This window comes from Protopterus annectens, chromosome 8.part0, assembly GCF_019279795.1.
Source record: "Protopterus annectens isolate FY-2018-M chromosome 8.part0, PAN1.0, whole genome shotgun sequence".
Taxonomy (NCBI): Eukaryota; Metazoa; Chordata; order Ceratodontiformes; family Protopteridae; genus Protopterus; species Protopterus annectens.
Window position 1 is genome coordinate 1336883908 of NC_056741.1, and position 25815 is coordinate 1336909722.

The 25815-nt window shown below is 40.0% G+C and overlaps 1 protein-coding gene across 1 annotated transcript in view; it reads left to right on the forward strand.

The window, feature by feature from the left end:
- The window catches only part of LOC122808477 (probable ATP-dependent RNA helicase DDX5), a 710554-nt gene that overhangs the window by 88523 nt on the left and 596216 nt on the right, over positions 1 to 25815 (forward strand). Inside the window, exon 2 of the mRNA XM_044079433.1 lies at positions 15337 to 15419. Coding sequence (XP_043935368.1) covers positions 15337 to 15419 — 83 coding nt within the window. The remainder of the gene's footprint in view (positions 1 to 15336; positions 15420 to 25815) is intronic.

A 25815-nucleotide genomic window follows, 5' to 3' on the forward strand; every position in this document is an offset into this window, starting at 1 on the left:
CAGCATTGATCAATATGATGAACGTAATACAGTTGCACAAGTAAAATTTACCATATTAGTAGATGTTTGATCATTGCTGTAGTAGCCCCTCCCTCCCTCCACCCACTTGTTTTTTATGACCGGGTGTAGACATTTATTCTCTTTCCAGCATTGTCCTTTTTTAAGGGTTCAGCGCCTCTGGTTGCAGGAAAGATCTATAGGACTTTGATTCCAAATTGTCTTTTGGTAAGCTCCGCTCAAGCTGCCTGACAGTCTGGGTTGGTGGAAGGTATCCTGTAGCTTTGGAAGGTGGTCTGCTGTAGCATTCTTGGCAGGATATAACCCATATACCCAAGGCTATTGCAGCAGTGATCATTCAGATGTTTACTGTTTTATGATTAGTTTTACTTGTACAACTGTACTTTTTATTTCCCTAGGACAATATGGTACCTAATAAGATCTGTGAACTTCTTCTTTGTCTGGGTCTCACAACTAGTCTATTTTAAATATTTATCTTTGGGTTGATGTAGTGAAACTGCACTGGTGAGGACCTCTAATTATAGGTAGGGCATACCTCCCCTTCTTTTCTCAATCTGTTTAAGACCTCTTTGTTTCTTTGGAAGATGGTTTCTATGATGGTAAGGTGGGAGGCCTGTGCATTTTTCCGATGCACCAGAGCACGCTTTTTTTAATGTACATCACCACAGTGATTTATTTGCCTCTGATCCCCCATACTACTAATTTTCCTTTATTGTATGAGGAAATGCAGATGCTTCCATTGCCCTAATCATAAAATTCCAGTTTATTCTGAACGCTTTCTCTGCCTCAAGACCCACCCATAACCATGGCTTTTTCTTGCATCCTGCATTCCTCAGGATCTTAAATTGTCAAATGTTTATCTCTTCATGAAACCACATTGGTCCATATATCTATCAATGTTTGCATTACCCTTGCCATTCTTTTAACCATTACAGGCACGTTTTTATAATCCTGGTTTAAAATTGAAATGGGCTAACATGACGCTGGATCACATGGATCTTTACAGTCTTTGGGTATTACAGCCACCATAGCTCCCCCCCCCAAGATTTTGGTGCCTCCCCTCTCTCTAAATTACTGTTATGAAAAACATTCCGAATCTATATATCACTTTCTTCCCTCCTAGCTTTCAAACATCCCACAGAATGCTATCTACTGCTGGAGACTTTCTTGCAGATTGGTTATACGTCACCATTTTGGGTCTAATACTTCAGCAAAAATTCAGTTCAGCAAACAGCATTTTCTGTTCACTTGCATCAAACATGCTGATTTGTTAAAACTCTTCATACTGAAACCAATATCTCTGGTTGTTTTTTTTGTCACAATCTCCCTACGTTTGGCAGTAATCTTTTCTACTTTCTGTTGCATAAGCTGTTGTGTTTTTTGTGCTCTTGAGTTATCAAAAAAAAAAAATTAAAAAAAAAACAGTTGCTTAGCAGCAGTCCAGAACTCTTGCATATTATCCAAGGTACTCCCTCATTTTCTCATTCATTAGCTGTAACTTCTGGAGTACATTCTGTCTTCCCTAATTAATAACTAATTTATTGAACTCCTCTCTTTTAAAAGCTGGTGTCATCTTTACTTCATTACCTTGCACTTTTATATTAGCAATTATTGGCACATGATCTGAAATATTTAGCGAAGTTGTTCAATCTCGCCGTTTGTTCTTTACACGTGGGTTCGGAGCTGATCAATCGGCTCAGTCAGCCACTTTCCAGTCTCAAGACCTTTTGAGTTAGCTCGTGGTACAGTCCCTTGGTGTGTTTTTTTTATTGCTGGTTTAGCAAACTAGATCTGGGGTTGGTAGGAGAGCATCATGGGATAGGGACCGTGCCTTGAGCTAACTCAAAGATCTTGAGCTTGGAAAGCGGCTGACTCTGAGCCGATGGATCAGCTCCGAACCCACTTGTAAAGAACAAAGGTGAGATGAACAACTCTCATGGAACATTATGGTAAGAACAAGACTTCTTTTTTTCAAAGTTCTCAATTTAAATGCACATCTGTTCATCCACATCCTTTTCCCATTTTTCCACATGGTCAGTGTCAATTTAACAGTAGCAATCTAGAACCAGTTTACATCACCAGGTGGATAGCCCTGCCGTGGAATTAAATGCACATGTTCCTTTGAAATATAATTTGTCTAACCTGTCCCAGTTACTGCACATTGAGGAATAATCTGTAAATCTGAGTTCCTACTACTGAATTCATATTTTTATACCAAATACTTTCATTATTTTCTTTTTCAGGTATCTACCCATTTTTGTTTGTTTCCTGTCTAGGACCCCCATCCTCATTGTAGTAAATCAGATTCCAGTCCCAAACTGTAATATTCCCTGCTGAAAACTGTTTCCCAAAACTTTTTAAAGCCCTCTAGTAGGAGTCTTAGGGTTACACTGGCACACATTTATATTCCACCTTTTTCTTTGCCAGTAGCCCCATACCACAAATCTGCCACCCCCCCCCCCTTATTCTATCGCTACTGGAGCTCCTCCAGCAATTAAAAGTACCTCTTTACTTTTGTCCCTGATATTTAGCAGAATATTCATCCTGAAATTCTTTATCAAATTCAAATGCTGAGTTCTTTCCAATTGTCTTCTGTAGCATTGCCGTTTGCACTCTCCATTTCTTAAAATAACTCTGTGCTCTTTCCTTTTTGTGTATCTGTGAGACCATCCATGTTCCAAGATATGTAAAGTGATACCATTATGCTAAGATGTCATTATTTCCTACTTGTATATGGCACCTTTTTTAAATGTCTAGTTCCAGCTTTTGTGATGCTTTTACCCATTAATGTTTGACAGGTTAATCCTTGTTTCTTAACATTGGGACTTGTCTCATTTTAAAAGACTTGCTATTTAATAAAAGCCCTTAAACAAAAAAAAAAAAAAAACACCTCTGTAACCTGTTAAATAAATACAAGCATACATAACTGTGTACATATTCAAATAATGGAAGTTCCTTCCTAATAAGAGCATTTGTGCCAAAAAGACAGTCAACACAGGCCCTAGTTAACCTGAAGCTGAGGTTTTCCATGCCAGGTTGCATGTTATTGTCTACTAATTTATTTTTATATTTTTCTCCTCCTTTGATGGGAAAAAAACTTGCATGGTTTTGCTTTCAGAAATCATTCACATTTAGCTGTGAAGAAAACCAGTGTTTTGTCTTTGTATTGTCCTGTTATCTTGTCTCCATGGAAATGTAAGAAAAAAATGTAATCCTTTGTAGCCTGGAAGATGAGCTGAAACATTTTTCCCCCAAAGAGTAACCTTCATAATTATGTTCAGTGTTCTATTTGTTTTCATTTAAAATTTATTAGATTAAGCCTAAGGTCTTAATCTAGGCATTCACCTATGCAAAAATAAGAGAAAACATGTTGGCTGTACGTATGTTATGATTTATGAACTTTTATACCACATCTTCCACCTCGACAACCCATGATTAAGCCTATTAACTTAAACATGATTTTGTCTAGCTTTTCTTTTTGCATTGCAATGTCTGTATTTCTTAATACCAGAAAAGATAACATAAAAGAAGAGGAGGCAGAAAATAAGCATCTGTTTAAAGTTTACATACAAGAACAATTAAACTTTTCATAATACAAAGTACATATTTAAGTTTCATAGAAATACTGTTAAGAACAGAAATGTTTTTATTAAACTATCTGATGTCAATTTTCATTCTTTCATCAACATGTGGGTTTGGATCCAATCCTTGGATCAGATAGTGTTTCACAGCTTGTGGAATACTACAAGCTGTTGCTTCTCTTACCCACAATGCAGCAGTCCCAGTCATTCCCTAGAACACATTTGCTGCAATTGTGAACAGATGTGTTCTCGACAGCTCTCTAATCTGTTTGATGGGAAAAAATTATTTCATTTTGTCTTTCTGACTTAACTTTCCATCCCTTTACCTTTTTTATTCCATTGTGCTTACTACTGGTAGTTCCTTAATTACCATTGCTGGTAACTGTTCTGTTTTTCTCCTTACTGCTTGTCTGTATTCTGCTTTCCCTTTTCTCTCCAATAGTTTTGGTGCTTTTCCTCCTTAAGGGTAATTTTTAATTATCGTAGTTTTAAGTATTTTCTCCTCTCAACCATTCCAAGACTCTCTTCCTGAACTATTGCAATTCAGATGGACAGTATGTTTGTAGTAGAGTACATCAGCAAGCAAGGGGGAAACCAGATCTTACCCCTTGAGTCTAAGCTTCGAGTGTGTGGCAATGGGCTCTCTTCAGACTGATTTCTGATGGCAACGCATATACCAGGAAAATCCAAGATGATGGCAGACAAGTTCAGCAGGTCCATATTACCTCACAAGTGGTCCCTCCACACACACACACACACACACACACACACACACACACACACACACACACGTGGCAGAAATGATATTTTGCCAGTGGGGCCAGCCATGCTGCAATCTACTTGCATCTCTGCTATACAACAAATGCAGCATGTTCTTTGTCTTAATCCCTCTGCTGGGGGAGTCACTTAAAAAAGCTCTCCATGATAGGCCCCCCAGGTGGTCTCTGTGCTTATCCCCTAACCCTCTTCATCCCCAGATTCCTACAGAAAGCTTCTCAATTGAAGAGCAGAGTCATCCTCATTCCCATTATTGCCCTCTACAGATTTAGTTTCCCTTCCTTTGGCTTCTTCAAGTTTACCCACCTTGGGTTCTGGATCCATCTCCAGGGTTCCTGTTTCACCTGACAGACATGACTTACCTGGACATCTTGACATAAAGCTGACCACATGGTTTCTCCAATTCTGTTGATGGCCAGACAGCCAATGCTGTCTTTTCCAGTGTGCCACATTCTTTCATCTTCCCACAAACCTTCCACTAAGAAGATTTACAAGAGAAAATGAAAAATTTGTCCATTGGGAACAAGTCATGGGCCCTTTTTTCAATAGCAGTATACAAGATTCTTGAATTCCTGGCTTCTACCTTTAATGAAGGGGCTAGTCCCTCTACTGTCAAGGTTAATTTGGCTGCTATTTTCAATTCTCATATCAGAGTTGCTAATTCTACTTTTGATTTTGTCTTTGTAAAGCCTTTATAAAAAGCGCCTTTCTACTCAAACCACCTTTCAAGGACCCTACTTCACCTTGGGATCTGAATTTAATATTCCAAGCCCTAACCTGGAGTCCATTTGAGCCAGCTGCAAAATGTGAATTGCAATATCTGACTTGGAAAACTATTTCTCACAGCAAGTAGAATTTCAGAACTATAGGGTTCATCTTTAGGCCACCCTATTTAGTTTTTCATAAAGATAGAGCCCTTAAGAAACGGTCCTTCCTAAAGTGATGTTATCTAATATTAAACTATTAACCTTCCTGTATTCTTTCCAACTTTTTCAAACAAAGGTAAATACATTTTGCACTTAATAAATGTTCTGCACTTAAATGTTCAGATGGTTAATTTTTTTATCTTCACAGATAGGAGAAATTTAGACATAAAATTTGTATCCTTTTCAGAAACTAGATTGGGTCAGCCAGTTTCAAAAGTAACTTTATCAAAATGGGTGACAGCATTTCTTTTGTTTATAAAATGTTTGGTCTGGCTTTGCCAAAACTTCTAAGAGCCCATTTAATCAGGTCCATGGCAACTTCATCAGCCTTTTTATCCAGAGCTTCCATGGACTACATTTGTACGACTGCCACTTGGGGCAATCCTCTTACCTTTATTAATAATTACAAATTGGATCTGGTCTTGAGGGGAAGACAAGCCATCAGTTCTACAGGACTCTAATATCCTTCCTTTGAGTTTACCTGGAATTCTGGTATCTGGGGACTCTGTCCCCTCCATATGTTGAGGAATGAATGAAAAATGACATCAGATCAAGAAGTTATGTACTCGCCATAATTCATCTGTCAACTTTCATTCTTCCTCAACTCTTTCCAGCCCCTTACCCCTTTTTCTCATGGGGACTTCTGGAAGAATGGGAGGACATTTGAGGAACCAAAGTTCCTTCTGTTTGAGCTCCAGATAGTGACTTTCCATCTTAAAGCTGTAAATTTATTCTGTCATACGATAAGCTGCAAACCAAATCTTGGGGAATGATGGGGACTGCTGCATTGTGGTAAGGGAGGAGCTAGAGAGCTAGAGTATCCAGGGACTGTGAAACAGCGGCTGAGTCTGATCTGAGCCCATATGTTGTGATGGAATGAAAATGGACAACACAGATGGAACATTAGTGAGTATACAACATCTTTTTTTACTATTTCCTTTGGTTAGATTCCTTCCAAGCGTAAATGATGTGAAGCAAGTCAAGTGCTTTTGACTTTGTTCAACTTGTGGGAAACAAAGTCCACTCTTTCCACTTGTTCTTGCGCATCCATATTTTACAAATATGACTGTTTTGCAGTCTCACATTTTATTTCCTAATTTCTATGTTGCTGTGTGTCTTCTGTTAATCTCCATCTCCCAAATCCAGATTTGCGTGTGCTGTCCCTCTTCTGGGCCAATCATCAAGGAGCCTCAGGCCTCACCACTGACACTGGTGAGGGACGTTCACTTGGAACAAAAGTAGATGCATACAATATTTCTAGATGCAGCTCTCTGCACAGAGCACAATTTCTCTTAAGAGCACACAGGGAACACACTCAAGTCTTGGGACTGAGTTTCCCTGTCTCTCACCAGGCCCCAAACAAAACTCCCCAATGACACTGCTGTAGAGTTGAGTCCTTAGTGTTCCAAGCCATGTCCTTCACTCTCTCTGTGAAACCAGTGTTCTGTGTCCCTGTACTGAGAAGCTGACTCGCACACTTTGAGATTTGATTTTTACAGACACACCCACCTGGGAAAGACTGGCACAGATTTACTAGCTCTGCTCCTTTGTCCCAGAATATAAGGTAGAGTTACTGCCACCAGCCAGCTACTTTAAGGCTCTTAAAAAGGTATCCAATGATACTGAGTAAAATTAATACTAATACAAATGGTAGTGTTTGACCAATGCAGCAAGGCTTTCAGGAGTGGCAGTGTCACCAAATACAAGTACTCTAAAAGACTAGCCACAATGAAAAGTTTAAATAAATATATTTAATAAAAGAACATGAAAATACTAAATATCTAGTTACAGTAAACACCAGTTTGTCACAGGAAATCCTTAAAATAGATGGATAGATTCACCAAGATAAAGAAAAACAGTGCTCAACTAATCTCACTAATTTTACTGGCTGATCTAAAGAATTACTGTTCCCTGATTACTTACTAGAGCAAGGCAAGATGGAGAGTGAGTGGTCTTGTTCAGGTTTCAGAAACAGACTGCCCTGAGACTTCTGTCTCGTCTAGTATTAAAGCATCATTTCAGTGCTGGGTTATAGAATGACATCACACACTTGGCCATCCGACTGTGGTTCCCACACTACTCCCTTTACTAGAAACTAGCACATGTGTTGTACACACACAAGTGCTTTGCTGAGACTTGTTATAGCATGTGGAAGCTGTAAAACCATTTCAAAACTTCCACCCTTCCAGGGTCACAATTAGTTCACCCTTAAGGACAATACACTAGGATTCCTAGTCATAGTTTTCAGATGTTTCATATATGGATGCAGTGAGATATGCAAGATGCTGGTTTAGGCCATAAAGATTGTAATTTAATTTCAGGCTATTTTTCAAAGTTAGCTGGACTGAGTAACTTCTTCTCTTCCCAGTATTCTTTGTTATAGTATAGTCATTTCCCAGTATTCTTTGTTATAGTATAGTCATTTCAACAGTTAAAAACATAGTCTGACATAAGGTGTATTTCTTTTCCATCAGCAGGACCCACTGTTGGTACATTTTTAACACAAGCAGCTTTACAAATAAAATTTCAACATAAGCATGTGGACAAATCAGTTTGATTATACAAATGAGAATTCTTTGCAAAATTCCAGCTGGCTATGCTGGCATATGTTACACGTCCACTGCCGTACTTCTCCTCCTGGCATACCTTGCAGTACTTTGCATCACATCTCTCCCCCCTTCAGAGAGTCTAGCTAGTTTTTGAAGTGACACTTGAGAAACATGGCTTGAGGGACCTGAGCCTGAATGGGAACACAGTAAATTCATACCCTGTCTTGAGAGCCCATCTGCATTGCTGACCTCACTACAGTGCTGTCATATATGCCTGCAACCCTAGTTTTCACCTTAATTTAGCTGGCTGGCTCTATGTAGCCGTAGATCCCCCTTGGGCACCTCCTGCCACCTACTGCAGATACTCTCCACAAGGGCCTTCCTAGCATGGTAAGGATCATCATGTTAACATAATACAATTTGTGCCCCTGCCTAGCAGGTTTACCATGTAGTTACCCCAAGCTGCCTGCATCTTGTTCTGTCCGATAGGAATGAGCACCATAACCTGCTGTCCCACAGCATTTTGTTGGGCTCAAACATTCCTCTTGTATGGGACCTTCTTCAGCTGTTGGGCCCTTGGGCCAAGCCCACGAGCTCCCTAAGCCTTGTCCTAAGGTTTAGGACATATGCCACAACAGATGTCTCCCTCTCTGTCGGTCTCCCTCCCTCTCTGTCGGTCTCCCTCCCTCTCTGTCGGTCTCCCTCCCTCTCTGTCGGTCTCCCTCCCTCTCTGTCGGTCTCCCTCCCTCTCTGTCGGTCTCCCTCCCTCTCTGTCGGTCTCTCCCTCTCTGTCGGTCTCCCTCTCTGTCGGTCTCCCTCTCTGTCGGTCTCCCTCTCTGTCGGTCTCCCTCTCTGTCGGTCTCCCTCTCTGTCGGTCTCCCTCTCTGTCGGTCTCCCTCTCTGTCGGTCTCCCTCTCTGTCGGTCTCCCTCTCTGTCGGTCTCCCTCTCTGTCGGTCTCTCCCTCTCTGTCGGTCTCCCTCTCCACTCTGTCGGTCTCCCTCTCCACTCTGTCGGTCTCCCTCTCCACTCTGTCGGTCTCCCTCTCCACTCTGTCGGTCTCCCTCTCCACTCTGTCGGTCTCCCTCTCCCTCCCTCGGTCTCCCTCTCCCTCCCTCGGTCTCCCTCTCCCTCCCTCGGTCTCCCTCTCCCTCCCTCGGTCTCCCTCCCTCTCTGTCGGTCTCCCTCCCTCTCTGTCGGTCTCCCTCCCTCTCTGTCGGTCTCCCTCCCTCTCTGTCGGTCTCCCTCCCTCTCTGTCGGTCTGTGGGGGTGGTCTTTAGGTACTGCACCCCACAGCTCTCCTACAGACAAGCCAGCAATCTGACATGAATTTGGCACCTCTGTCAGTCAGTATTTCTCTCTGGGAAACCCACCCTGCTGAAAATCTCTAGCAAAACATTTGCCACCACCTCTGCCTCAACAGAAGATAGAGCCACCACCTCAGGGTATTTAGTAGCATAATCTACTACCACCAGCATATACTTCCTGTGGAACTTGCGGTACTCCAGAGGCCCTGCAGTACCCATAGCTAATCTCTGAAACAGCTTCTCAAGTCCCAGACAAAGGCATCAAGGAATCTTTGACCTTGTCTCTCTTGCTTTGCCTGCTTTTGGATGTTCTCACTGGTCCTGCAGTACCCTGTTACATCCCTTGCAATCCCATTCCAATGAAAGTTCTGCACAATACATCTCTTGGTATGCTTTGTCCATATGTCCTGCAAAAGGAATGTCCTGGATTATGGCTAGAGTGCTGGATGATAGGCTGTAGGCCAGTGATGGTGAACCTTTTGGACTTGGCCTGTCAAAGATCTTGCCACAAAATAATTCAATGCACTTCACACGAGCAAGGAATGCAAAGGCAGTGTCTTTGGTAAGTCAGGTGTTTGGTGATAGCTGGTGTGCCACTCAGTGTTGTGTCACCTTTGACATGCATGTCATAGGTTCACCATCACTGCTCTAGCCATTAACAAGTGCTGTATTACTTCCCCCTCTATCCCTTCCTCAGGAGTCCACTTCCTGTACAAATAACCCTTTTTGTTCCAGTATACAGACTCTTCTTTTCCTTGAGTGTCGGGTGCCTCCCTAACTACTTCCCTGAAGCCTCTTAGTGTGAGGTTCGAGAGATGGACGTCTCAACTCCACCTGTCTGACCCTTCCAGCTTCCCTTCCGCAGAAGTCTGGTATCCTGTGGCAGCGGTGCCTCACTGCCAGCCTGGGTATTACCACTCACCTCTGCTCTTGTAGCTACTCTGTCCAAGGGGATAGCAGTACCTACCAACAGCTGTGGCTCGCCTTCAGGCTTCGTGCTACAAGGGTAGCTCCCTCCTTGAAATGGCCACATAATCAGCCCTGGCTTCAGGTGTGGAATATATCTGGGCCTCCTTCAGGTTAACAGACCCACATGCCTGTCTCAAAGCCTAACTGCATGCACACAGGGTACTTCATTATCAAAATCATTCCCCATCGGTACATCTGCAGGGATGTTCTCAAATGCCCCTGCTTGCCTGCTTCCTTTTCCCAGTCAAGGTGAATCCTGGCCACAGGCATTTGGGATGGGGTCCCTTCTAAATTTCTGACTGTAGAGGACTGCCCAAGCAAGTACTGCTCCTCTTTAACCACTGCAGGCTTCACAATGATTACATCAGAGGCCATCTCTGTCTTAAGTGGCCTGTTTTCCATCCACTAAGGTAGGATATAAAAGCCGGTGATAGTCTGGTTCCCACTTGCTGGGTCCCCACCTTTTGTTCCCTACCTTGCTTCTGTGGATGTCTTTATGGTACATGGCCCCTCTGGTTACATTTAAAACATCTAAACCTTGATCCTAGCAGTGTACTAATTGCTTTCCCTGTTAATTGTGCATTCTGGGTTGGTTTAGGCTACCCACCATGGGTTCCCTTGTATTCATGTGCAGCAATGGGTATCCCCTTGTGCAGTGATGCCCTGCTGGCTAAGTAGAGATCCCCCTTTTCCATAGCTCATCTACAGATTTGCACTCCTGTTCTTCCAACCAGATTCTTGTCCTCAGGCAAATTGCTAAGGGCTTGTTCCCTCGCCAAAAGGTCTGCCAGCCTTTCAAAAGTGGTGATCTCATCCCCACTCACCCATCTATGAAAATAAGAGCTCAACCACAATATACTTGCATACACTTTCATCTGCCTTGCATTGTGATCACAAACTTTTTCTGCAAGTTTTTCAGGTGTTAAATTTAAAACATTCCAATAAACATTGTTTAAGTTTGTCTCTTACTGACTATCATAGGTTAAACGATTTAGAAACAGCAGTTAAAGCTTTACCATGAAGTTAGGTGGTCAGGAACCATACCCAGAGCCCTTGGTCAGCATTATACTGTTTTACGTAGTTTTATTCATATATTTGAAAGCGTATCAAAATTATCATCCTCTGTAAACTGTGGAAGAAATTTATTAACCTTTGTTTCTGGGGTTTGGTTATTCCTTTCCCCATTACCTCCATGACCCTGATGAAGTCGGCATCTCCCTCTCGTGTTGGTGCCATTTCTTTTTCTTCAGCCTGCAAACACAGCAGCCTCTCTGCTGATTTATAATTCCAAATGTTTGGCCTCCAGTTCAAGTCTCTAGCTCCAGATGGATTAAATCCTCTGAGGAAAAGGTGAACTGTCCTTTTTCTGAAGGCTAAAAAACACCACAACACAATCACAAAAATAGGATTAGCGCTTTCGTTTATACTCAATTGATAAACTTCAGATAAATACAAAGGGAAACTGTCATTTAAATACAAAAAAGTAAATGACATCACATCCTGTTAAATTTAAAAATGTATATATAAATATAATACATATAAAATTCAACATTTTATAAAATTAATAACTCAATAATAGTTGGCAAAAATCCTATCTAAATAGAGCCCTTAATTTCAATAGGCTCATAATTAAAATGGTATCGTTTAGTCCAGGAAAAACAGAAGCATTCAATTTTAATTGCCATAATAATTCCCTCTCTTCCAGGAGTAAAGAGGTAGGTCCCCCCCTCCCCCTATCATAAACCCTTTCCACCACTAAAAATCTAAACTCATGCTTAGGAAATGCTAGGACGTGTCTAGCAAGAGCATTAGTTGGGTTAGATTTAGCAATGGCATGTACATGTTCGTAAATTCTGTTTTTTATTGCTCTATCGGTTTTACTGATATAATAGGAGGGGCATTGATTACATAAAGCCAAATAAACAACACTTTTACTATTGCAATTATATTTGTCTTTCAGGAAATACTTATTCTCATTAATCTCAAAATATTTAGCCACAGCAATGTACTTACACATACTGCAACTCTCACATTTGAACATCCCATGGTGTGTTTTATATGTCTTACTTTGTTCTAATTCTAATATATTTTTTATATTTCTTGCTCTTCTAAAGGTGACATTAGGTCTTACCCCTAGACAATCTTTTATGGAAACATCTTCCAATAAAAATGACCAATTTTTAATAATGATAGACTTAATATTAAATGCATCTCTAGAAAATGTAGTAATGAAATTATTACCTATATAATCAAAACTACAACTATCTATAGTAGAATGCATATATTGAACAGGCGTTGTTTGGAAAACCCCATATTTTCTCTTAGATGAAACTTCTCTAATTATTTCATTAATTAACAAAGGTGGATATCCCCTACTTGAAAACATTTTAAATAAAATGTCACATTCATCTAGAAAATCGTACTCCAAAGTAGACATTCTAGCTGCCCTGACTAACTGGCCTTTCACTACACCTCGTTTTTGGTGAGGGAGGTGGCAGCTAGAAAAATGGAGAAACAAATTAGAATAAGTAGATTTTCTAAATATTCTAGATGTAAAAATTCCTAAATCATAATTCTTACTTAGCAAAACATCTAAATATGTAATTGTATTTTCTTGAAAATCAAATGTAAATTCCAGAAAATTAGTAGAATTATTCATCTCCATAATAAGGGCATCCACACTCAATTTATCCCCATTCCAAAGAATGAAAATATCATCAAGGTAGCGTGTATACCATACTACCTTGGCCATAAAGAGCGGTGATTTAAATAAAAATTTCCTTTCCCAGGCAGCCATAACTGCATTAGCAAAGGTTCCACCACATGGGGAACCCATTGCTATGCCTGTTTTCTGAATGAAATATTTATTGTCAAAGGTAAAGAAATTATTCATTAAGACTAATTCCAACAGGTAGATCAAAACATCCACTTCATCACCTGGCATTCCTCTATCTAGTAAAAAATCCCTTACCCATTCGCATCCAATATCTTGAGGGATGCAAGTGTAAAGATCACGGACATCTATTGTTAGAAAATTAAGTGCAGGATCAAAATTCACTTTATTTATAGCTTCCAAAAAAGCCCATGAATCTTTACAAATCTGCTTTTGATTTTCTAAAAATAAAAACCAGAATTTACGAACATGTACATGCCATTGCTAAATCTAACCCAACTAATGCTCTTGCTAGACACGTCCTAGCATTTCCTAAGCATGAGTTTAGATTTTTAGTGGTGGAAAGGGTTTATGATAGGGGGAGGGGGGGACCTACCTCTTTACTCCTGGAAGAGAGGGAATTATTATGGCAATTAAAATTGAATGCTTCTGTTTTTCCTGGACTAAACGATACCATTTCAATTATGAGCCTATTGAAATTAAGGGCTCTATTTAGATAGGATTTTTGCCAACTATTATTGAGTTATTAATTTTATAAAATGTTGAATTTTATATGTATTATATTTATATATACATTTTTAAATTTAACAGGATGTGATGTCATTTACTTTTTTGTATTTAAATGACAGTTTCCCTTTGTATTTATCTGATGAAGTTTATCAATTGAGTATAAACAAAAGCGCTAATCCTATTTTTGTGATTGTGTTGTGGTGTTTTTTACCTTTTCGTTGTGTTTGGACATTTTACTTGGTTCGTGTTTTTTGTGGACGCCATGACAACTGAATCGCAACTTTTATTTGGTGGTGAAGACTCGTTGGAAGTTCTGGACACCAGTAAAAACGAGTCTGCTTCTTCAGGGAACTTAATGGCTTTAATTCAACTCCTCACCCAGTGTGTTGACTCTCTTGCTAGCCAGGTAGCAGAGGTTTTGAGTCGTGATAAAAACGTAAACACACATCATGCTAATGTTTTGAATAGCGTTGGCAATGCTATTCCATCTGGTATCGGTAACGAAGCCTTGAGTAACGGTTCAGCTGAACTGTTCCTTCAACATCAGGCTGATGAACAACAACAGCGACGAGTATGTAATGAGCGACCTTGCTGCTCTAATCAGAACCAGCAGCCTCATTACCCCCTATTTCATAAACGGCAGCAGTTGAATACGGAACAACATAATGGGGTAAATTCAAATCAGCAGTCGGAGCAGTTGCAACCGCAGCAGCAACAACGTGAACAGCAGAATGCGGAAATAAGTAGTATCTCAGGATCGAAGGATCGGGGAAATCATAATGTACATTCTATTGCTGTCACTACAACTACTGCAAACACTTCAACGAGGTTTGCAAATAATACTACTACTGCAAACACCTTAGTGGGGTTTGCAAATAATGGTAACATTTCAACGGCGTTTGTAAATAACGGAAATACTTCTTCCATGATTGCTGGTACCTCGCATGGTGCAGTTAATGGTGGATTTCGGAATAATTCTACGGACATGACAACAGGTACTTTTTCCACTATCCCAGCATTAAATGACTGGTTGAAAGAACCTAATAATTTATTTGTGGAGAATGGAGATGTCTTGCAAAACAATGACAATTTTTGTGACACTAATGATTTAACTAACTGTTTAAAGAATTTCAATATGAAATTATATAGGTTTAAGAAACTACAGATCGAAATTCAATATTTAAAAGAATGTTGTAAATGGAAACAAGTCCCGAAGGGCTTGAGACAGTGGCGTTTCCCGAATGGTATAACATTGCATTCAGCGTTTCATAAAGATCTTTTGCATTTATTTGATAAGCAGGGACTAGAATTTATTGACTGCTTAATCAAAAACTATACTGAGCAAGTTTCTGTTTTGCAGAATGATTTGACTTTGTTGGATAACAGCATTAGAAATGATAAACATTTTTCTAGATATAAATTTGATTTTTTACGGATTTTTTCTAGCATCGACAATACACTAGATAAGATCAAGGAAAACAAAGTAAAAAAAATTAGCTAGGGATGCACTGGCTTATAGTAAAGGGAATGTATATCCTCTCCCTAAGAACTATGTTAGTAACAACAGAACTGTTTTTGAGAATGGAAATAATATTTCTAGCGTTGTTAATGGAGAGACTGATTGTTCTTTTCATTCGGATAATGTGATGGATGATGAATGTGATGTTGAGGTGAGTTCTAACTCACCAGTTAGACGGAGTGAAAGAATAGCCAATAAAGATGAGAATAGAAACAGCAATAATAACAATGCTACTTCTAATATTAATGGCAATTCAGGAAATAATTCTAAAAATAAAAATTTTTTTCAGTCCAAGTCGAAAAAGAATGGGCAACAACAGGTACCCAGATACCAAACACAGAAGAGAAGGAAGAATCAGAACAAAGGGAAGAGGTAATTAACATCTCACCTAGTTCTGATATACCTTTCGATTCTGTGCCTTTAAGGGAAACTGTTGAAATTATTTTGAACTCAAGTAGTGATTTTAAAATTTTCAACTATTCTGATTTCAAACCTGATAAGAAGTTGGTTGATGTCTTAGCGAAAGGCCTTAATTTTGTACCTTATTGCAATAGTGATGTAGCTAAAACTTTAGTAGATTTGAAACTTTTTACGAGAAAGTTGAACTTGAAGGTCATGTTCAACAATACTTCTTAGTCAGTGATTTAAGAATAGCTAGTGTATTTAATCCATCTTTGCATCCTTTAATTTATATGAGAAAATTTGTGAAAATGACATTCGTTGTTCACTGCATAGGCAGAATAATTTTACAAATCTTAAGAACAATCTATCAGAAGTGGAACGTGATATGTTGGATAGTTTAAAATTTGCAAACATATGGATTTGTAAACCTGATAAGGGTGGGGGTCTGGTTTTTTTCAACAAAGACGATTATATTTCAAAAATATTACATTTTTTGGATTCCCCAGCTTATTCAGAGGTTTCATTAAATGAAATTAATGGTGCTTACCAGAAACTTAATGGGTATGTTAGAGATTTATTTCTTGAAAATAGAATCGATTTGGACTTGTTCAATTATCTAAAGATGACCTTTCCCTTGACTCCAAAATTATTTGGTCTACCAAAAATACATAAATCTTTAACTGATCCACCTTGGAGACCAATAATTGATGGCAGACAGTCCATAACTTATGGATGTGCTAAGTATATTGATCTTAGAATAAAAAAATTTTTAGAAAATCAAAAGCAGATTTGTAAAGATTCATGGGCTTTTTTGGAAGCTATAAATAAAGTGAATTTTGATCCTGCACTTAATTTTCTAACAATAGATGTCCGTGATCTTTACACTTGCATACCTCAAGATATTGGATGCGAATGGGTAAGGGATTTTTTTACTAGATAGAGAAATGCCAGGTGATGAAGTGGATGTTTTGATCTACCTGTTGGAATTAGTCTTAACGAATAATTTCTTTACCTTTGACAATAAATATTTCATTCAGAAAACAGGCATAGCAATGGGTTCCCCATGTGGTGGAACCTTTGCTAATGCCGTTATGGCTGCCTGGGAAAGGAAATTTTTATTTAAATCACCGCTCTTTATGGCCAAGGTAGTATGGTATACACGCTACCTTGATGATATTTTCATTCTATGGAATGGGGATAAATTGAGTGTGGATGCCCTTATTATGGAGATGAATAATTCTACTAAATTTCTGGAATTTACATTTGATTTTCAAGAAAATACAATTACATATTTAGATGTTTTGCTAAGTAAGAATTATGATTTAGGAATTTTTACATCTAGAATATTTAGAAAATCTACTTATTCTAATTTGTTTCTCCATTTTTCTAGCTGCCACCCCCCTCACCAAAAACGAGGTGTAGTGAAAGGCCAGTTAGTCAGGGCAGCTAGAATGTCTACTTTGGAGAACGATTTTCTAGATGAATGTGACATTTTATTTAAAATTTTTTCAAGTAGGGGATATCCACCTTTGTTAATTAATGAAATAATTAGAGAAGTTTCATCTAAGAGAAAATATGGGGTTTTCCAACCTATTTTGAATTTTACATCCAATATGAGTGATAATGAGATGAACATTGGTTTGGATGAAAACATTTTGAACATTTCCAGTTCAACGCCTGTTCAATATATGCATTCTACTATAGATAGTTGTAGTTTTGATTATATAGGTAATAATTTCATTACTACATTTTCTAGAGATGCATTTAATATTAAGTCTATCATTATTAAAAATTGGTCATTTTTATTGGAAGATGTTTCCATAAAAGATTGTCTAGGGGTAAGACCTAATATCACCTTTAGAAGAGCAAGAAATATAAAAAATATATTAGAATTAGAACAAAGTAAGACATATAAAACACACCATGGGATGTTTAAATGTGAGAGTTGCAGTATGTGTAAGTACATTGCTGTGGCTAAATATTTTGAGATTAATGAGAATAAGTATTTCCTGAAAGACAAATATAATTGCAATAGTAAAAGTGTTGTTTATTTGGCTTTATGTAATCAATGCCCCTCCTATTATATCGGTAAAACCGATAGAGCAATAAAAACCAGAATTTACGAACATGTACATGCCATTGCTAAATCTAACCCAATTAATGCTCTTGCTAGACGCATCCTAGCATTTCCTAAGTATGAGTTTAGATTTTTAGTGGTGGAAAGGGTTTATGATAGGGGGAGGGGGGGACCTACCTCTTTACTCCTGGAAGAGAGGGAATTATTATGGCAATTAAAATTGAATGCTTCTGTTTTTCCTGGACTAAACAATACCATTTCAATTATGAGCCTATTGAAATTAAGGGCTCTATTTAGATAGGATTTTTGCCAACTATTATTGAGTTATTAATTTTATAAAATGTTGAATTTTATATGTATTATATTTATATATACATTTTTAAATTTAACAGGATGTGATGTCATTTACTTTTTTGTATTTAAATGACAGTTTCCCTTTGTATTTATCTGATGAAGTTTATCAATTGAGTATAAACGAAAGCGCTAATCCTATTTTTGTGATTGTGTTGTGGTGTTTTTTACCTTTTCGTTGTGTTTGGACATTTTACTTGGTTCGTCCTTTTTCTGAAGGCTGCAAATCCCCATCACCAGACTGGTTGCCTTCCAGGTTGCTGGTCTGAGCTGCAACTAAAGCTGAAATAATTTCCTCTTTAGTCAGGTTGGCATGCACCAGTCATTTGGCTTCGCACACCTTGGCCAACTTGTTCTTTGTCAGCTTGCCATAATTGTATGCTGCCCTCTTAGCCTGCGTTCCCTGACCAAACTGAATGAACAAAAAAAAAAAAAAAAACTGCTGTGAAAATGAAACTCCTGTATGTTGACCTTGTGGCTGCTGAAAGTACACACACCTTCAGTGAGAAATGCCTACAGGTTACAGAAGTTCATTTTTATTTATTTTATTTTACATTTGTATACAGGGTTAGTCTGACTGGACACACTTTCAGCGGAGGCCCGGGGAGAAAAGCTGCAACAGATGCAGTACATAAGAAAAAATTTAGCACAATGCAAGTCAAAATTCAAAAACACAGAAGGTAACAAAATTCAGAGAATAGATAAATTCAAAAACACATGCATGTTTTTAAGGATAGGCATGAAGATTCTGAGCCAATGTATACAAAATTAAAAATATGTAAAGGTTTTGAAGGATAGCCATGACATTGTAACAGAGTTCTATATCATGTGGTACTTCTGACAACAGGTAATGTTTGAGTATTTGATAAATAGATCCCATCTGTATACAAAAGAGATCTACAGTAGTGATAAATATTTAAGTGTGATCATAGTAACTGTCTTGCTAGGGAACGAACTGCCAGGGAAGTTCAATTAATATCCACACCACTGCTCACCAGTATGTGATGCCCCTGCTCTGGGCTAGTAATCAAGGAGTGTCCATCCTCACCACTAACAACAGTGAAGGACATTCACTTGGAACAGAAGTAGATGCACACAATATTTGCAGATGCAGCTCTGCACCAAGCACCGTTTCCCTTAAGAGCATACAAGGAACACCCTTGGTCTTGAGGCTAGGATTCCCTCTCCAGGCCCCAAATAAGACTTCCCACTGACGCAGCTGTAGAGTTTAGTTCCCAGCTGAGTGTTCCAAACCAAGTCCTCCACCCCCCCCCCTTTCTGTGAAACCAGTACTGTGTCCCTGCACCAAGTAGCTGACATACAGTTTGAGATGTGATTTTTTTTACACACACAGGGAGACACAGATTTACTAGCTCTGCCCCCTTGGCCCAGGCTATAAGGTAGATTTCACTACCTCCTACCAGCTACCTTAAGGCTCCTACAAGGGTCGCAAGGATAGTGAGTAAAATTAACACCAATGCAAATGGTAGTGTTTTACCAGTGCAGCAAGTCTTTTGGGAGTGGCCACAGTGTCTCCAAATTAAAGTACTCTCAATGGTTAAAATATTCTCTAAAAGACCAGCTGCATTGAAAAGTTTAATAATAAAAATGATGGAACATAAAAATACAAAGTATTTATTTCCTGTGATTGAAACTCTGGTATTTATTGTAAATATTAAAAATAACAGATGGATAGATTCACAGAGGTAAAGAAAAACAGCACTTCACTAATCTCACTATATTTTCCTGACTGATCTAACAAATTGCTAGTCCCTGGTTGCTTCCTAGAGTAAGGCAAGATAGTGGGTGAGTGGCCTTCCTTCTTGGTCAGGTTTCAGAAACAGACTGCCATGAGACTTCTGTCTCATCTAGTATTAAAGTATCATTTCAATACTGACTTACATGACATCACACACATCTGGCCATCTGACTCTGGTTCCCACACTACCCCATTTACTAGAAATTGAACCAGAAACTAGTGCATGCGTTGCCATTCACAGCTTTGCTGAGATGTGCTAAAACATCTGGAAGCTATAAAACCATTTCAGAACTTCCACCATTCCAGGGTAACAATTAGTTCACCCCTAAGGACAATACAGTAAGATTTCTAGTCCTGGTTTTCCCAGAAATGTCTGGCTGCAGTCAGAACTGAGGTACAGTCTTTATGGGCTAAACCAAGTAATTTGAATTTCTGTTTTTCAAAGTTAGCTGGACTGAGATTAACCTCTTCTCTTCCAGTATCCTCTGTTGCAGTATATTCATTTGAACGGTTTGCAGTACAGTCCAACATACAGGTGTATTTCTTTTCTGTCAGCAGGACTCACTGTTGGTATATTTTTAAACTAGCAGCTTTAAACATACATTTTCAGCACAAGCATCTGCACAAATCAGTTTGGTATACAAATGACATTAATTCTTACAAGACTCCAGTTAGCTATGCTGGCATGTCCACTGCCCTATTACATCTGGCATAGCTTGCAATACCTCCCATCGTGACATATTGCTCCATTCCAAGGTACTCCAGATTCTTCTGGTTAACTCCAGTATTTTTTATTTTTTCGTCTGTCGAGCATTTTCATTTGGGAAATTAGAAAATATTTCACTAGCAAAGTCTCAGTGTGCATTCTCAGAATGAGTATCCTTCTGCTTGATGGCTTTTTTTTTTTTTTTGCTGGACAAACTTGCATTTTCTCCTTCGTCTGCTCCACAGCAAAAAATATTTTTGATTGAGGATCAGAAGACCGCTGGATAAAGCAGCTTGAATATTGCACCTGCCTCTCCATTCCCTGATTTACTGGAATAAATTTTTCTTCTGCCTGATGTTCAGTGAATAATCATTTTCCATAAACACACTGTTCTCAAGTTTATTACATTGCCATTAGGTTTTGTCAGCATCAGTTCTTTCTGCTTCTAGGTTTGCATCTGCTTCTAGGTTTGCATCTTTACTAATAACTTCTCTTGGCTATATTTGGAGCATACACACAGTGTGCCCTTTCAATTAACAGTTCCTGCTGTGAAATATCAGTCCGGTTGCTTATTTCTACCTTCATAAAATTAATACAGTCTGTTCCTTCTAGTTTCTCTGGTACAGCAGACAATCTCAGGTTTTCCACCACTAGTTCTGTTCTTTAATTCTGCCCCCTTTTTGAAACCTCCTTTCTTGAGCTGTCTCGTATATACAGCCTACTTTTTTTTTCGACGTCCATCAGTTCATCTGAATGTTTAAAGCTGCTTTTGTTTTCCAGCCTTTTGTTTGAGTTGATTTACTCTTTCAGTGTGTATTTTAATTGGCTGTGAGCACATTTAAATTAGTTTCCAGTAATCTAGAGGAAAAAGTTTTGCACCAAAGTTGGAACTTGAATTGCTAAACAGCTGCAGGTTTCTTCCTAGTAAGTGTTCTCTCCACCTTTTCTGTGTGATTTTCTTTCAGGCTTTTAGATTCTTTGCAGGCATTCAGATGGTGTACTTACTCGCCACTAAATTAAATTAATTTTATTCAGGCTAACATCAGTTGCAGCCATCTTTCCAAATTTTGATTCTGTGATTCAGCAGTACCCTGATGTTCATCATGCATACAGCTGCAGTAATCACAGATGGGTTCTCTGCCGTCAGGCGGGTTATCGGTCGGCCGAATTCCAAAGTCTAGGTCCGGCGTTGGTTGTCGTCGCTTTCTTTCCTGACGTCAGTGCGACAGGGGTATACAAGACACAGCCGATGCCATATTCTTCAGTCTTTTTTGCTGCGCGGTGCCCAAAGCAGAAGCAGTTTGCAAGTGCCGGTCGGCCAGCTCCTGAAATTACGAATAATTGGAAACCGAAGTCTTCTTTAAAGCTAAGTATCCCGTTGGGGAAACTTTTCTTGCCTCAGACCGATGTCAGACAAAGTTAACAATTGTATTTCTTGTGGGAAGCAAATACCGCATAAGGATTTCCATTCCCTCTGCATACCTTGTTTAGGCCCAGACCACGATGTCTCGCCCTGTCGCTTTTGCGCTACTTTCAATAAACTCACTAAGCATCGGGCGGAGTTCGCCCAGCACTTTGGTAAAGCCTTTGATTATAAAATGTTGTTGGATACTCCGACTATCGTTTTGTCCAAAAAACGCAAGGACAAAGACTGACACGCGAGGCCCATGGTCTCCGACACCATGCCAAAACCGGCTACACGTGGTCCGGTTCTCAGCAAGGTGCCTACGCTGCCCCTGACTACAGACGACACTTCTTTGGTGGTGTCCTCTGTAACAGAGACCGCAGGTACCTCGGCCCATACCCAGACTACAACCACTGAAGCTACTGTGAGTGTTGAGCCTCCTAATGTGGATAGGTCCACTTCCACCCATGGTGTCTTTAGACCCTCATCTTCCTTCTCATCTTCCTTCTCCATTAAGGCCTTTACTAAGTCCAAATCAGCCATGCATCCCAAGAGGCCTGTTGCACAGGGCCCATCTCCAGGCCCCATGCCTAAAAAGCAGATGCTAAAAATGGCTGAGGATTTAATTACTCTTATCAGGGGTTCCCAGCCCCCTCCAGACAAGAGACCCAGAGTGGAGGAAGCTTCTCCCTCTTCTGACCAGGATTCCATTTTTTCAGAACATTCTGATGAGGAACACTTGTACTCCCCTTTTGAAGATTCGGATGCTGAGCAGTCCTTTCCTTCTGTATCTCCCCCAGAGGATTTCTCTTTTGGGGAAACCTTGCACACCTTGAGGGAACACTTCCATTGGGAAAGCCAAGACTTTTCTGATTCCAAGAAAAGACTTTGGGAATTTCTTTTGTTATCTCAGCACAGACCTCTGGCGATACCTCCTGTCTTGGACATACTTGATGATGTTTACTCTGAGGCTTGCCTAAATCCGGATTCCCTGCCTCCTGCCCCAGTCAAGCCTGATAGGTACTACAGAGTTCCTAACTCTCCCCAATTTCTTTACAAAAGCTATAATGCTGACCCTGAAACCATTTTTCAAGGCCCCAAGGGAATGAAGGCCTCTACTGCTAAGAATCCACTACCTTCCGAACGAGAGTCTAGATCCTTAAAAAGGTGGGGAAAAAAGGTATATACCTCTGCCACCTTAGCCATGAGGGCCTTAAATTGTCAGTTCCATATGCTTAAATATCAGCAGTTTCTGTTATCACAATTAAATAAAATGTCTCAACCTGAACAACCAGATTTGAAGGAGTTGCAGGATATGATGCATAGTGCAGAACAAGTGGGTAAACGCACCTTACAATGTGGCTATGATGCCCTAGAGGCCTCAAGCAGAGCTGCTGTGACAGGATCAGTCATTCGTAGACATGCCTGGCTTAGAGAACAAACCTTGCCTGACCATGTTAAAGCTAAGCTACTAGATGCTCCTTTACAAAAGGATGTACTATTTGGTACTAATGCTGAGGAGATACTACGGAAAATGGAAGAAAAAGCTAAATCTATGCAAACTGTCAAAGCTTTTCTACAGGTTCAGCCACCACATTTTAGCAGAAATTGGCCTTCAAAGAACTGGTCCTTTCCAGCCACGGACAAGCCACAAAGAGGTAGATACAGGCGCACAAGTAGCAGAGGACAACCTCAAGGATCATATAGAGGCAGACAATGGCAAACTCCAGCAACAAGAGGTGGCGAAGACAGTGCACAGCAATACAGGAAACAAACCCAATGACTTCCCCCTTTTCATGCCAAGCAAGTCTCAGCTGGCAGCACCCTTGGGAGGAAAGCTGGCATTATTTACAAGAAATTGGCATATCACAACAGACAAATGGATCCTGGACATTATAAACAGAGGCTACATATTTCATTTTCACACTCTCCCAAAAATGAGGCATGCCGAACCTGCCACACAATCAAAGGGCAGAGGCTCAAATACAAATTTCAGAGCTTATGGCCATGAAAGCTATTCAAGAGGTACCTACTAATGAACAAGGTCAAGGTTTTTATTACAGACTTTTTCTGGTACCAAGGAAAGGAACCGACTGGAGACCCATTTTGGACTTATCCATCCTAAATACATTTCTACTCGTACCAAAATTCAAGATGCTCACATTACAGCAGCTTCTTCCCATGCTGGGCAAGGAGTTTTGGCTGGTAACATTGGACCTCAAGGAGACATACCTGCATGTCCCAATCAGACAAAGCTGCAGAAGATACCTCAGATTTCTTGCAGGTTCAATCCACTATCAATTCTCTGCATTGCCCTTTGGCTTATCTACTACCCCAGAGTATTCACGAAATGCCTGTCATCAGTAATTGCCTACTGAAGACTTCAAGGGATACAAATTTACCCTTATTTGGACGACTGCCTGATCCAAGCGGACAACAAGCACATACTTCTGGAACATCTGGCTTATGTAACACGGTTATTGAATTCTCTGGGATACACAATCAATTAGGAGAAATCCAAGCTAACACCATCTCAGAAAATAACTTTCCTGGGTGCAAACTTGGACACAAACACCCGGATGGCCTATCTTGCGCCAGAAAAACAAGGGCAACTAACTCATTACTTCAAAATACTAGCAAATTGTACCAGGCTCACTGCAAGGAAAATTCTGCAGGCTCTGGGCTTCATGGCATCTTGCATTCTTCTAATCCCATGTGCAAAGTTGCATATGAGGAAACTTGAATGGTACCTAAAAAATCTATGGTCTCAACACAGCCACAGTTTGGAAACAATAATACCAATAATTCCATGTTTGCAAAAGGAATTTCTATGGTGGGCCCAAGCATGCCAAACAAACACAGGTCTTCCATTCTGCAAGCCTCAAGCAAATCAAGTCATCACAATAGACTCCTCAGAATACGCCTGGGGGGCGCACATGACAGACAGGTGCATTCAGGGCAAATGGTCCCAAAAGGAAAAGCACCTTCACATCAATCAAAAAGAAATGCTAGCAGTGATAAATGCAATTACAATTTTCAAGGACCTCCTGCATCCAGGGCAATTATTGATAAGAACAGACAACACCACAGTAATGTGGTACATAAACAAGGTGGAACACACTCGTACCCCCTGTGCAGGCTAGCCATGTCACTTTGGAACTTGGCTCTGGAATGGCAAATTGAACTTCAAGCACAGTACTTGCCAGGATTGGAAAACACGCTGGCAGACAATCTAAGCAGAAATATGACAGATCCACACGAATGGAAGTTGCATCCTCAAGTGTTTTACATAGATAATACAAGCGTGGGGAAGACCAGACCTAGATCTCTTCGCCTCCCACAGGAATCAATTGAAAACGTTCTGTTCAAGGACCCTTCATCCAAAGGCCTGGAGAGTGGACGCCCTTACTTTCAGTTGGGCAACATGGACAGTTTACGCTTTCCCACCTTTGCCTCTTCTGCCCAAGGTGCTCTTGAAAGCAAGAGCAGACAGACTGAAGATGATACTGATTGCTCCAGACTGGCCAAGACAACACTGGTACCCACTCCTGAGGAGCCTAACACATACTCCTCCCTGGACCCTACCTCTAATGCCTCTTCTACTGACTCAGCACAGCTACAAAACTCTTCAGTCAGCTGAAAACTCTCAATCTGGCTGCATGGAAAATTCCTTAACACCACCACAGACCCTACTCTCCAAAGAGGTGCAGGATGTCATTTTGGAGGCCAGAAGGCCATCTACTAGAAAGGCTTACTCCGCAAAATGGAAACGTTTTTGCGCTTGGAATGAGAAAAAAGGCCAGGATCCTAGAAAACTGAATTTGCCTCCGATATTACAGTATCTAGCTGAGCTGTTGAATAGTGGACTTTCATTTTCCTCCATCAAAATTCATGCCTCAGCCATTTCTGCAGAATACAACACTGATCCACCCTTATTCTCTCACCCACTTTTAAGACAGTTCCTCAGAGGAGCTAAGAATATAAGACCTCCAAGGAAACCACCAATACCAACCTGGGATCTTAACTACATCCTAGAAAAATTAACATTGCCTCCCTTTGAACCAGCTG